This window comes from Sinocyclocheilus rhinocerous, unplaced genomic scaffold (assembly GCF_001515625.1).
Source record: "Sinocyclocheilus rhinocerous isolate Xijiao unplaced genomic scaffold, SAMN03320098_v1.1 scaffold404, whole genome shotgun sequence".
NCBI classification, from domain to species: Eukaryota; Metazoa; Chordata; class Actinopteri; order Cypriniformes; family Cyprinidae; genus Sinocyclocheilus; species Sinocyclocheilus rhinocerous.
The window spans coordinates 466,618-480,349 of record NW_015628680.1 but is presented as its reverse complement, the minus strand read 5'-3'; the positions used below and the strand labels follow the sequence as shown (position 1 = coordinate 480,349).

Below are 13,732 nucleotides of genomic sequence, written 5' to 3'. Positions count from 1 at the left end.
TGTGTGTGTGTGTGTGTGTGAGTGTGTGTGTGTTTGTGAGTGAGTGTGTGTGTGTGTGTGAGTGAGTGTGTGTGTGTGTGTGTGTGTGAGTGTGTGTGTGTTTGTGAGTGAGTGTGTGTGGTCATTATTTCCCGCGTGTGTTACTGCTGTCGGGTGTGTTGCTGGTGCTGTGGTTTATCTGTCGCTGGACAGCAGAGATCGACTGAGGAATGCAAGAGATGCTGGTGATGTCGTCAGCGCTGGGATTGATGGGAAATGAGCTCAAGCTCGGCCGGTGTTGCATCACATCTGTTGACTTTACTGATCCGGTCAAAAACACAGGAGTTTCCAACATGACACAAATAATCAACAGTCAGAGTCAGTGTGACTGATCTGTCATGATGTGAAGCTGAGAGATGGTGTTCCTTATAGGTTATTACTAGCTATTTATTGTGAGGTATGTATAACTAACTGAATATAAAAACAGTAGAAGTCTTGTGTAATGTCTCCATGTAAGAGTGTGTGTGTGTGTGAATCACAGGTGTTGAAGGATGATGGATTCTGTCACAGGTTTGATTTCTGGGGTAAGAGATTCATTCATTCAATAATCTGTTCATTATTTCATTCATCTGCTGGTCACCTTAAACATTTATGCATTATCTTACATTTTTTTCTGTCTTTAAACTTCTTGTTCTTCTGTTTGTGTTTCTGGCAGATTTGGTTATTTTTGCTCTATAAAAATCACAATCAGTGTTTTAAAGGAATATTTTCGGTTCACTAGTTTCATAGTTATAATCATCAGTTCAATTTAGTGTTATTTTAGTTTTTTTTTTTTACACATATATGCACACACACATGTATTTTTTATATCTACGTAACCTTTATCATTTTTATTTCATTTTATTTTTTTTATTTACATCAAATTAAACTAAACGAAAATAAGAAATGTTACTTTGGCCACTAGCTGAAATTAAAGTAAGTTTTTCAAATTTCATTTTATTTCAGTTAACTATTACTTTGTTTCCAGTAATGAAAATATTTTTTTTTAATAGTTTTGATTTTAGTTAATTATAATAGTTAAAGACTATCATTCTCATGTGAATGTGTGTTATTATGATTCCACTTTTAAAACAGTGTGATAGTTGAAATCTCCACTGTACGTTTATTACTGTAAACGCTTTCATTGTGCATTTATTCTGGAGTTGATTGACAGTTGATTGTGTGTGAGCAGGCGGTGGGGGGCGGAGCTCAAGCGAATGAGGGCGTGGAGGAAGGGGGCGGAGTCAGGCGGAGAGTCCCTCCTGTTGAGGTGAAGCTGGTCCCGCTGGAGGAGGGGTCAGAGGTCACGCTGAACAGTGACATCACCAGCGCGCTGATGCTGCAGCGGCAGATGGACCGCAGGAAAGCAGCCGTCTACCTGACTCTGAGCGGACTGCTGATCTTCACCACAGGTCAGCGCACACATATATATATATATATATATATACTTTAACATGTTGTAATTTAAGGGGATTTGACTAAATATTGCTAAAATATTTATTATCTCTAACTTATTGGGAACTTATTCACCTTTTATCATCTGTAATACCATTGTATAACCACTAGATGGCTGTTTAGCTCTATAAATAAACATATAAACATGGCTGTGTGTTCACTGGTGGCTGGGAACTTTGGATTCCCACATAATTAGTGACTTGAATTTGGATATATATTTAGACATCATTAAAGACCTTTTTATCAAAGTTGATTTTTTTTTATGTTGATTTGAAGTGTAAGTTTTTGTGTTAGTCAAATCTGGACCAAAAAAAGCATTTTGTTGCTCATACTTGCTTCCTATAATAGTTTGGTCAGTCACATGAAAGTAATTAGAATCAATACCGAAATTTCAAAATATACAATTGAGTGTTAAATACTGTAAACAGAGACATGGTCTGAAAAACTGACAAAATCAGATTTATGTAGCTTTATTGGTATAGTAAAAAGGTTTTACAAAGTATAGCACTCTGATACTATAGTGCTAAGCATTGTCACATAACATCATTTTGACTGTAATGTTTAACATCAGCTCAATGGTGTATGCAGATTATATGATTGTAAAACCAAACCAATCCAATAATGTTAACACCAACTCACAATTCAATATGAACACATGGGAGTCTAGCGTAATGGTACACAACTTATAAAGTATCATGTTTTAATCAAGTTGTTTTTTATTTATTTATTTTTAATGTATGTGTATGTTAAAAGTACCATTCCAGCAGCGAGAACAATCCTGAACTAAATGAAGATTAATGTCTTGGCATGTGTTGTGTTTATTGAACCAATCAGGTAAGAGTAAATGGAAAGTCAGCGAGAGCCTCATGTGATTGGCTACAAGAAGAAGGTGGCCCCGCCCTCCCCCTCACGCTTGCAAAACTCAGTTAGTGAGAGAATCGTGCCAAAATTATAAGCGCAGAGAAAAGAAAGACGGAGCTTGCAAATGCAAATTTAATTTATGCTTACAATTCAATTCAGTTTTGCTTACAGTCTTATGTACACTTCCACAACTCTTACCCTGCATATGCAAATCTTTTAGGCATTATTTTACCTTTATAGAAATTAAGTTTATATTTCAATAATTTAACGGCTCACATGACGTAGAAAAACTAATAAAATATTTAATCTTTTTTAGTAAGTGCTTTATATTCATAGTTTCTATTTTAAAAATAATTCAGTTCTACATCTTTAGTATAAGGATTTTTTTTATTTTGAAATGTATTTTATTTTTCTATATAGTAATTATTAGTAAGTTTCATTTTGATTTTTTGATTTTAAAATAATTTCGTTTAATTCTGTAGTTTTTATGATTTAATTCATTATAAGTAAGTGTTTTATGTTGCTTTTTTATTTTTAAAGAATTTATTTTATGACAATTTTATGATTTAATTAATTTTAGTAAGTGCTTTATTTTGATATATATATATATATATATATATAAATAATTTAGTTTAATTTTACATTTTTATTTTATTATTACTTTTTAGTAAGTAATGCATACATTTTAGTACTTATTATTATTGTATTATTGTGTTTCATTTTGATTTAGATTTTAAAATCACTTATTTGTATGACCTAAAAAGTGTTTTATTTTGATTTGTTTTCATTTTACAACAATTAATTTTAAGTTGACATTTTTATGATTTAATGTTTAGTAAGCAATTTAGTCATTTTAGTAATTATAATTAGTAATTAGATCATTTATCTGTTTCAGCTGGACATTTTTATGATTGAATTCATTTGTAGTAAGTGTTAATGTAAGGTCATGTGACCACAGTGTTGTTATTTCAGACGCTTGATTAATACAGTGATATGTAGTGCTCTAGGATCAGTGTCGGTCTGGTCCACAGCGTTCCTGCTGGGATACGTGGCGTTCCGGGGAATGTGTCGTCTGTGCGGGAACAATGGCGACCTGATTCCTCTGAGCGACGCGGCGGGAGCTCAACACTCGGCCGAGGGAGGCGTCATGTACATGGCAGAGCTCCGAGAGATGCTGAAGAAATACCTGAAGGAGGAGAGGATCGAGGACACACTCAGGTCAACAGCTACTGTTATTCACTGTTACTCGAAGACTGCTTTAAAAATCATCTGTATTGTATAAAGCACTATAGAAATAAAGGTGACTTGACTAAACATTGAATAAAAAAATGTCAAATAAATTATAAAACTTTTTTTAAACATTAAAACAAATATTTTGAAATAAAAAACTTAAAATTAAATTAAAAATGAATTAATAAAAATGTTAAATTAAAACAAATAAATGATTTTAAAATAAAACAGTCAAAATGTAGCATTTACTAAAAATTAAATCATAAGCGTATAAAAAACATATTTTTAAAATAAAAACAAATCAAAACTAAACTAAAAATGTCTTAAATCACAAAAAATGTAAAATTAAAATAATTTAAAAAAATACAAAAATAAAATAACTAAATAATAAAAATGCCCAATTTAAACAAATAAATTATTATAAAAAAAGCTTTCTAATAATTTAATCAAAAAAATGTAGCAAAATATTTGTAAATAAAAAAAAATTCTACAAATGATCAAGTATACAATTAAAATAAAACTAAATATCAAAATATAACACTTACTAAAAATTAAACCATAAAAATATAAAATTAAAATAAATTAATTTATTTTAAAATAAAAGCAAATCAAAATAAAACACTTACTAAACATTTCTGAAGTCATAAAAATGTCTAATTAAAAGTTGTTGTTTTTTTAACCAAAACAAAAACTTGCTAAAAATTTAACTTTAACTTAAACTTAAAATAAGTCAATATAAACACTAAAAATTCATTAAATCATGAAAATGTAAAATAAAAATTTAATTATTGTAAAAAAAAAAACAAACAATACTAATAATTAATTAAATATTAATGTTATAAATTTATAATAAAAATGGTAAAATAGAAACTATCAAAATAAAACCCCAAAGATAAAATATTTAATTTATTTTATTTGACCAATTAAACAAAATGAACGCAGGTGTGACCTTTGACCTTTGACCTGTGGCCGGGCTTCTGCTGGTGTTGATGTGTTGTGGTGTTTTCGCTCAGGCGTGTGAGTCGGGCGTCTCATCCTCCGGGGTCCTCAGAAGGAAACGCGGTGGCCAGAGAAATCCTGCAGAACCTGCAGAACCTGCGCATGGATCACACCTGGACCGACTCGCACTACGCCACGCTGCAGTTTCCCTCCAGGTGAGCATCTGTCTGCCATTGGCCGAGCCAGCTCCGCTTCGGCCAATCACACGCCTGCCCTGCTCCCACAGGACGCAGCCGAACGCGCTCTGGTTGGTGGATTCCGAGGGGGCGGAGCTCGAGGAGATCCCGTTGGACAGCGAGGGATACTGCGCCTACAGCGCCACGGGAACGGCCACGGTAACCACGGCGACGGCACATAAACCAGTGCAGTGCATCAGTAGTGTGTTCTGAGTGTGTGTTGTTGCGCAGGGAGGCGTGGTGTATGTGAACTACGGTCGGAGCGAGGACTTCGAGCAGCTGCGTGCGATGGGCATCGCCCTCAACGGCTCCATCGCCGTGGCGAGGGTGGGAGGAGCCGTGAGCTTCGCCGAGAAGGTGTGGCATGCGCAGGAGGCGGGGCTTGGGGGCGTTCTCATCTCCCCCGACCCCGCCGATGTCCCGCAGGATACACGGCGACTCGGTCTCCATAGCAACGCCGTCATCTCTGAACACGTGCGTACAGGGATTTTATCCAAACAAAACGCTTACTAAAAAAATTCTAAAAATGTCCATTTAAAATAAATAATTTAAAAATAAATCAATCAAAATAAAGCACTAATAATTAAATTATAGAATTAAAATAATTTTTCAAAAATAATAATAAACTAAAAATTAAATCATAAGATAACAGAAATTGTATTAAATCATAATGTTTTTAAATTAAGACTTAAAAAAAAAAAACATTTTTATCTTTGTGTTTTAAAACCAAACTTTCTTCATTTTGCCCTTGTTCCTGACTCTTTCCTTAATAAATGTATACAAATATTTATTATTTTATAAAAATACACTTTTATTTTGTAAAATATAAACTTATATATTATTTATTTTAGAAACATATGTTAATATAATAATTTTTTTTAAATAATAAGAAACACTAAAAATTACATCATAAGATAACAAAAAATGTTATTAAATCATAATGTTTTTAAATTAAGACAATCAACAAATTTAAAACATTTTTATCTTTATGTATTTTTAAACCAAACTTTCTTCATTTTGCCCTTGTTCCTTTCCTTAATAAATGTATACATGTTTTATTATTTTATAAAAATATACTTTTATTTTGTAAAATATAAACTTATATATCTGCTAAATGACTAAATGTAAATGTAAATATATTTATTTTAGAAAAAATATTTTAATATTCTACTTTGCACTTTTTCATGAGAATTTAAAAATCTTATTTCACTCCATGTGGTATTTTTTAATGTTTTTATACTGCTGTTTTTTTCAGGAATTAAAAAAAAAAAAAAATTCTAGTTTTAAAAAATGGATTAAAATAACTTTAAATTGTTTTTTATTGTCTCTTTAATAGTTTTTCTTAGTTTTTAAGAGTTGAAATGCACCAGAATTTGTCTGTTTTAAGACTTTATTTACTCCTTTTCAATAGATTTATAGAAGTAGCTAAAACTGTACTTCTTCATAAGAAAATATTTTTAAAAGTCATATTTCACCTCACGTGGTATTGTAGTTTTTTGTGTAGTTTTTTGTACTGCTGTCTATTTTAAGGAAACAAATGTTTTCTAATGTTAAAGGATTAAAACATCTTGAATCTTTTTCGTCTCTCTTCCTAATGATGAAATCCTGTTTGAGCATTTTAATTCAGAAGTCCATTATTTTTCATAACATTTCGTGATTATAACGCCCAAGGCTAGTCAAGCTTCTCTAAGTGAGAATCCCAGCACAGTATCATCAAACCTCTGCTAAAGCTTAAAGCCCACGACTGCATGTTTGTTCTCTGAATGGTGTTAAAATGTGTCTAGACACAGTTCAGTCATGTCCTATCATCCTATCAGGTGCATCTGGGCTCCGGTGACCCATTCACACCTGGATTTCCCTCCTTTAACCACACCCAGTTCCCTTCCACCCAGTCCTCAGGCCTGCCAATCATCCCGGCTCAGCCAATCAGCGCCAACGTTGCGTCCAAACTGCTCAGGTAAGCCTTGCCGTGATTGATCAATTGATCATTGATCAATTACACCATCTGAATCAGGATGTGTGTGTGTGTGAGTGAGTGTGTGTGTTTGTGTCTCTGTGTGTGTGTGTGTGTGAGTGTGTGTGTTTGTGTCTCTGTGTGTGTGGGTGTGTGAGTGTTTGTGTCTCTGTGTGTGTGTGTGTTTGTGTCTCTGTGTGTGTCTGTGTGTGTGTGTGTGTGTGTGTCTTCAGTCAGCTGTCTGGCGCTGGTTGTCCGCGGGGTTGGCAGGGCCGTTTACCGTACGTTCAGTGTGTTTTGGGGCCGGGCTTCACGGGGCCCAGCGAGCGCAGGGTGAAGATGGCCGTCTATAACACCATGAAGCCAGTGCTGCTCAACAACATCTTCGCCTCCATCGAGGGCAAAGTCGAATCCGGTCAGACCGCCGGCGCACCGTATGAGATTAAGAGAGCGGTACATCAGCAGATGAGTATTAACCGGCGGTTTGTATTCCTCTCAGATCACTATATCATCATCGGGGCCCAGAGGGACTCGTGGGGCCCCGGAGCTGTGAAGTCTGGAGTGGGAACGGCCCTCCTGATGGAGCTAGCCAGAACCTTCAGCAACATGGTGGAAAACGGTAAAGATATGGTATTTTTACACTTGAGGATGTGACTTTATAATTCATAAATTAAATAAATTTTTGATTTATTTATTTAAATTTTATGTATTTTATTTATTTATTTTTTCACTGCAAAAATTATGTTCTTCTTCAGTTTTTATTTTGTCTTTTTTCCCCACTACAAATATCTAAACATCCTTAAATCAAGACACATTTTCTGGAGGACAATGACAGAAGATATTAAGTGTTGTTTTCTGAGAAACTGAGTTTTCAATTAAAGCATAAATTAATCAAAATTAAGTTACTTTGTGGTTAAAACAAGAACAGATATCTTATGAAGAATATAAAAGGAAAACGGGTTTATTTTTCTGACCCCATTGGCCCCAAAAACACAGAAATTGGGAAAAAATAAAACTGATTTCATGAGGGCCTAAATTAAAATGTAGTTTATTCAGGTATCAACACTGAGTCTGAATTGATCTGAATAATCACGCTGCTGTCTTCTGTAGAGCTGCTTTACTGCTGAAGTTGAGTTTGTTTCATAATTGATTAGTTTTACAACATTAACACTGTTATTTTCCTGTTTATTACTGTGAAGCTGCTTTGAATCAGTCTGTACTGTGTACAACGCTATAGAAATAAATCTGGCTTGAATGTGGACTTTGCTTGTAAACAAACAAGTTATGCTCTTTTTTTATAAACATGTTATAAACAATATTTTCCTTCCCAGTAATGTTTTTGGCTGTTTCATACAGCTTTAAACCTGAACTGTAAGAATTATTCATTCTGAATTAAATAAAAGTTAACTCAAGCCTGCCCTCATTAACCCCTAACAGACATCCTTTGGCATTGATAGATTTGTCCATTTATAAATCTTTTTGAAAGTCAAGAGCATCCGCACCAGACATTGTAAAGAGATTGTACTGTATTTGTGAGGAAGCTTGCAAGAATTTGACTCTCACAAGTACACAAACACACACACACACACTGATCTGTCTGATGGTCTTCAGGCTTTTACCCCAGACGCAGTTTGCTCTTCGTCAGCTGGGATGGAGGAGAGTTTGGGAATGTCGGTGCCACCGAGTGGCTGGAGGTCAGAACTGCACTCAGACATTCACAACAGATACTGAAGATAGATAGATAGATAGATAGATAGATAGATAGACATGCTGACTGTGTTGTTGACATCAGTGTGACTCTCTGTATTTTCAGGGTTATCTGACCATGTTGCACCTGAAAGCAGTGGCATATTTCAGTCTGGATCAGGCAATACTGGGTATGTTTTTGTGTGTGTGTGTGTCTCTCTGTGTGTGTGTGTGTGTGTGTGTGTGTCTCTCTCTCTGTGTGTGTGTGTGTGTGTGTGTGTAGGTGATGATATCCTCTCGGTCTACACCAGTCCTCTGCTCGCCGATCTCATCGAAGGAGCCCTCAAACAAGTTTGTGTGTCTTACAGCTTCTTCTTACAGAGTTCTGTGGCGTTTCTGAAATTCTTGATTCTGATTCTTTCTGAAATGTTACAAACCAGAAACATGTGGTTTGAGAAGCACTGGCTGGGTTCAGTAAATGATCCCTGATGTCTCACGGTGAGTGTGTGTCTCAGGTGGAGCATCCCAAACACACGGGTCAGTCGATTCTCTCTCTGGTGCAGCGGCAGGGCGGCTGGAGGAACATGTGAGTCCCTGCTTTCAGATGAGTCTGCTCTCCTGAGGTTCGCTCTGATTCCCGTTCATCTGTCGTGCTTGTTTGTCTGCAGAGTGAAGCCGTTGTATCTGAACAGCGGCGCGTACAGTTTCACAGCGTTCGGAGGAGTTCCTGCCATGCAGCTGCATTTCACTGAAGTAAAGTGAACTCTGATGTCTAACTTTCAACTGAATGTCTATTAAAGTCGGTCAGAATCAGGTTTAAAATCAGAGTCACATGACATCTGTTACTTTTCTGAGCGCTGTTCATGATTGATTCTCATTCATAAGTCACTTTGGATTAAAGCATATGTTAAATTAGGAAATGTAAATGTAAAGTGAGATTCCTGAGATGAATTTATCTGGAAAATCTCTGGAATTAATGCACTACTTAAAACAATTTTTACTCAGAAATTGCAGAAATAAATTTCACAAATAATTACTAAGAAATAGTAAGTAACACTGAATTAATTGTGAAATTTTGAAGTAGAAAGACTGAAATAGTATTTTCTCTTAAAATGTACTCCAACAATGTTTATTTAGATAATCATTTTTACAGAGTGGATTTAAATAATCATACTTTAGTGTACAAATATCTCCAAAACGCCAAAATGAGCCTGATTATGACTCATAGAAAACATACTGACTTAAACACAAAAATAAACATTTTGTGTTGATATTTTAAGATTAAAAAAAAAAATTTACTTACTTTTATTCATCAAGGACGCATTAAATTGATCTAAAGTGGCAGTAAAGACATTTATGTTAGAAAAGATTCTATTTCAAATAAATGCTGTTCTTCTGAACTTTCTGTTCATCTGTGAATCCTGAAAAATAAAATGCATCACGGTTTCCACAAAAATATTGTGCAGCACAACTGTTTTCAACATTGATAATAATCAGAAATGTTTCTCGAACAGCAAATCAGCATATTAGAATGATTTCTGAAGATCATGTGACACTGAAGACTGGAGGAATGATGCTGAAAATACAGCTGCACATCACAGAAATACATTATTTTAACAGAGATTCACATAGAAATTCTAATAATATTTCACAATTTTTACTGTATTTTTGATCAAATAAATGCAGCCTTGGTGAGCAGAAGAGACTTCTTTCAACTACATTAAAAATCAGTGGTGTATGTGAGGAATAGTAGCGGTCTCTGTGTGTTCAGGAGGCTCGTTCGTACCCGTTCGTCAACACTCAGCTGGACAGCGTGGGTCGGCTGCAGGAGCTTCTTCAGGGTCGTCTGGGGTCAGTGGGTCGAGCTGTAGCTGAGCTGGTGGGTCTGATGGTTCTCAGACTGTCCTATGATCAACTCCTGCCGCTGGATGTCACCTGCTACAGCAACACAGTGCAGCAGCTCAGCTCCAAACTCAACCAGCACACCGCTCAGCTACAGGTACGCACACACGCACGCACACACACACTCACTCACTCACTCACTCACTCACTCACTCACTCACTCACTCACTCACTCACTCACTCACTCACTCACTCACTCACTCACTCACTCACTCACTCACTCACTCACTCACTCACTCACTCACTCACTCACTCACTCACTCACTCACTCACTCACTCACTCACTCACTCACTCACTCACTCACTCACTCACTCACTCACTCACTCACTCACTCACTCACTCACTCACTCACTCACTCACTCACTCACTCACTCACTCACTCACTCACTCACTCACTCACTCACTCACTCACTCACTCACTCACTCACTCACTCACTCACTCACTCACTCACTCACTCACTCACTCACTCACTCACTCACTCACTCACTCACTCACTCACTCACTCACTCACTCACTCACTCACTCACTCACTCACTCACTCACTCACTCACTCACTCACTCACTCACTCACTCACTCACTCACTCACTCACTCACTCACTCACTCACTCACTCACTCACTCACTCACTGACACACACACACACATACACTCACTCACTGACACACACACTCACTCACTGACACACACACAGAGTCACACACACACACACAGAGACACACTCACACACACACACTCTCACACACTCACACACACACAGGTATATGAGGACTGAACTGTAAGCTCCAGTGTTTGAGCTGAGTGTCTCATCTCTCTTTCTCCGTCTGTCAGTCGCGTGGTTTGTCTCCCCAGTGGGTTTTCAGCGCTCGAGGTGATTACAGCAGAGCAGCCAAAAACCTGCACGAGGCCATAAAGAACAGCGACATTCAGGACGAGAGACTCGCCAGACTCTACAACACACGCATTATGAGGGTGAACAAACACACGCGTACATTATGACCTGAGATATATATATCAGAAACATAAAATAAAATAATCATTTTCTCACCTTCATGTCATTCCAAACTGCAGAGTGCTGTTTCATATAATGCAGCAATTCCTGAACTTTTTTTTTTTGTCATCCGAACCGAATGTTTATTTTTTGTTCCATGCCTTCTCAAAATTTGCAAAAAGTTGCAATTACCTTTATTTTTTTATTCCATACCTTCACAGAAATGCAAGTTAATATCTTGCAATTGTGAGTTATAAACTCACAATAACACTTTTGTTCTCAGAATTGTGAGTTTATATCCCACTATTGCACATTTCATAATTCTGACTTTTTTCTCTGAATTGAGAGGAGAAAAGTCTGAATTGTAAATAACTCGCAAGACAAAATCAGAATTGTGAGATTCGCAATTATTTTTTTTCTTTTATCTCTTGTTCTCAGAAGTGCAAATTTATTTTTTAGAGTTATAAACTCGAGTTAACATTCTGAAAAAAGTCCAAATTGTGAGGAAAAAGTCAGAATTGTGAGATAAGTCGCAATTATTTTTTGTTTCATGCATTTACAAAATTGCGACTTTATATCTCACAATTGTGCAACATCTCTCAATTCTGATTTTTTTCCCCCTCAGAATTGCGAGGGAAAAGTCGAAATAGTTTTATTTTTTATTGTGTCTTCTCAGAATTGCTCATTTAGTATCTTGCAGTTGCGAGTTATAAACTCACAATATGACTTTTGCGTTGTTTATTTAAGAATTCAGTTCAGCGAGAAACAACTGAACTGTGAGATAAAAAGTCGCAATTACTTTTTATTTTTTGTATTTCATGCATTTTCAGAATCGCGACTTTAATCGTGCAACATCTCTCAGTTCTGCTTTTTATTCCTCAGAATTGCGAGGAAAAAAATTCAGAATTGGGAGATATAAAGTCAAAATTATGTTTTATTTTTTATTGTGTCTTCAGAATTGCAATTTAAATCTTGCAATTGCGAGTAAGACTTTTGTTCTCAAAATTGCAAGTTTATAGCCATCTCAAGTTATAAACTCGCAATAGTGAGTTAGCATCTCAGAATTCAGTACTGCGAGAAAAAACTGAACTGTGAGATAAAAATATATATATTCTGTGTTCCACTGATGGAAGAAAGTCACACAGGTTTGGATGGACATGAGGGAGGAGTAAATGAAGACAGAACGACCAAAACTGCTTGTGTTTGTTGCGCGCAGGTGGAGTACTACTTCCTGTCGCAGTACTTGTCGGTGGTGGAGACGCCGTTCCGTCACGTGTTTAACGGCCGCGGCGATCACACTCTGAGCGCTCTGGCCGATCACGTGTCGCTCCTGCGCTCCGCGCCGCACCTGTTCGACGAGGCCCGTTTCCGCCGCCAGCTGGCGCTCTTCACCTGGACGCTGCAGGGCGCTGCGAACGCGCTCAGCGGAGACGTCTGGAACATTGACAACCCGCTCTAGAGCTCCAGACACGGCCTTCAGCATCTATTTATCAACTCGAATCTGCTCAACGCTTTTCTAGTGATGGTCTAGCGAGCGCTGGATATTATCTCCTCGTAAATTAATTGTTAATTAACAGTTATGATTGAGAAGAGATTCTTTTTTTGTTACCAAGTGATAATGAGACTCTTATGAATGTGAGCAGTAATTATCGAGAGCAGTGACTCTCATAATTATGACAGTCGTAGGCTACTGTCGTCCAATCAAGAAGCAGCATCTGCTATCAATCGACTCTGCTGTGCTGTCACGTGACCTCAGTTTTACCTGCACTGTTATAGATCATGTGCACCAGTCTGATGTCAAACTGTGTTGAGTAGCTGTTTACTGTATTGATCAGATATTGATTAGATTCTTACGAATTTACGCACGTGCTGTATGGTGCACTTCAATAAAAACGTGTTATACTTTTGTGTCAATTTCAGTCTTGTTTTAATTTTCAGACGCATTTTAAGATGGTTTAGATCCTACCTGTCAGATCGCTACCATTTTGTTCAGAAGCTGCTGTGTGTGTGTGTGTGTGTGTGTGTGTGTGTGAGTGAGTGAGTGAGTTTGTGTGTGTGTGTGTTTCATACCCCGTCGTCTTCTGAACTCTCTGATCTCGTTACTCTCCTCCGCTGCATCTATTTGTATCTACAAAAACAGTGATGTTCATTTAGCATCATGTCCTGATTTTCCCCTCAAATACTAATAATATAACAAAAGAGACAAGTATGTACTACTTCAGTTCTTCTACTTCAAAATTTCAAATTCAGTTCAGTGAGATTCATGTTTGTGAACTTGGAGTATTTCTGATATTAGACTTTAAACTGCACTTCATTTGACAGATCATTTTCTGGAAGAAAGTAAAATTGCCAAACACACTTACAGGCAGCGAGTGTCCGAACGCCAGAAGAACCAGAACCAGCAAAGCCATCTTCATCCTTAAAGTAACTGTACAAACAATCAAAGCAATTAATGAGGCAT

At 36.7% G+C, this 13,732-nt stretch overlaps 1 protein-coding gene across 4 annotated transcripts in view; it reads left to right on the top strand.

The window, feature by feature from the left end:
- Window positions 1–13,183, top strand: part of LOC107737953 (transferrin receptor protein 2) — an 18,105-nt gene extending 4,922 nt beyond the window's left edge. Inside the window, exons 1-18 of one of the 4 annotated variants that reach the window (XM_016549604.1) lie at window positions 72–436; window positions 521–563; window positions 1,211–1,430; window positions 3,366–3,552; window positions 4,578–4,718; window positions 4,790–4,898; window positions 4,971–5,213; window positions 6,557–6,696; window positions 6,927–7,108; window positions 7,193–7,312; window positions 8,305–8,387; window positions 8,507–8,570; window positions 8,663–8,730; window positions 8,895–8,965; window positions 9,048–9,132; window positions 10,151–10,378; window positions 11,112–11,252; window positions 12,488–13,183. In XM_016549604.1, the coding sequence (XP_016405090.1) occupies window positions 531–563; window positions 1,211–1,430; window positions 3,366–3,552; window positions 4,578–4,718; window positions 4,790–4,898; window positions 4,971–5,213; window positions 6,557–6,696; window positions 6,927–7,108; window positions 7,193–7,312; window positions 8,305–8,387; window positions 8,507–8,570; window positions 8,663–8,730; window positions 8,895–8,965; window positions 9,048–9,132; window positions 10,151–10,378; window positions 11,112–11,252; window positions 12,488–12,730 (2,358 nt within the window). In that variant the 5' untranslated portion in view covers window positions 72–436; window positions 521–530 and the 3' untranslated portion in view covers window positions 12,731–13,183. Of the gene's footprint in view, window positions 1–71; window positions 564–1,210; window positions 1,431–3,365; window positions 3,553–4,577; window positions 4,719–4,789; window positions 4,899–4,970; window positions 5,214–6,556; window positions 6,697–6,926; window positions 7,109–7,192; window positions 7,313–8,304; window positions 8,388–8,506; window positions 8,571–8,662; window positions 8,731–8,894; window positions 8,966–9,047; window positions 9,133–10,150; window positions 10,379–11,111; window positions 11,253–12,487 lie in introns of those variants that run through there. The other 3 variants (XM_016549606.1, XM_016549607.1, XM_016549603.1) reach the window with 3 other exon arrangements.
- Window positions 13,184–13,732: the final 549 nt, after the last annotated feature.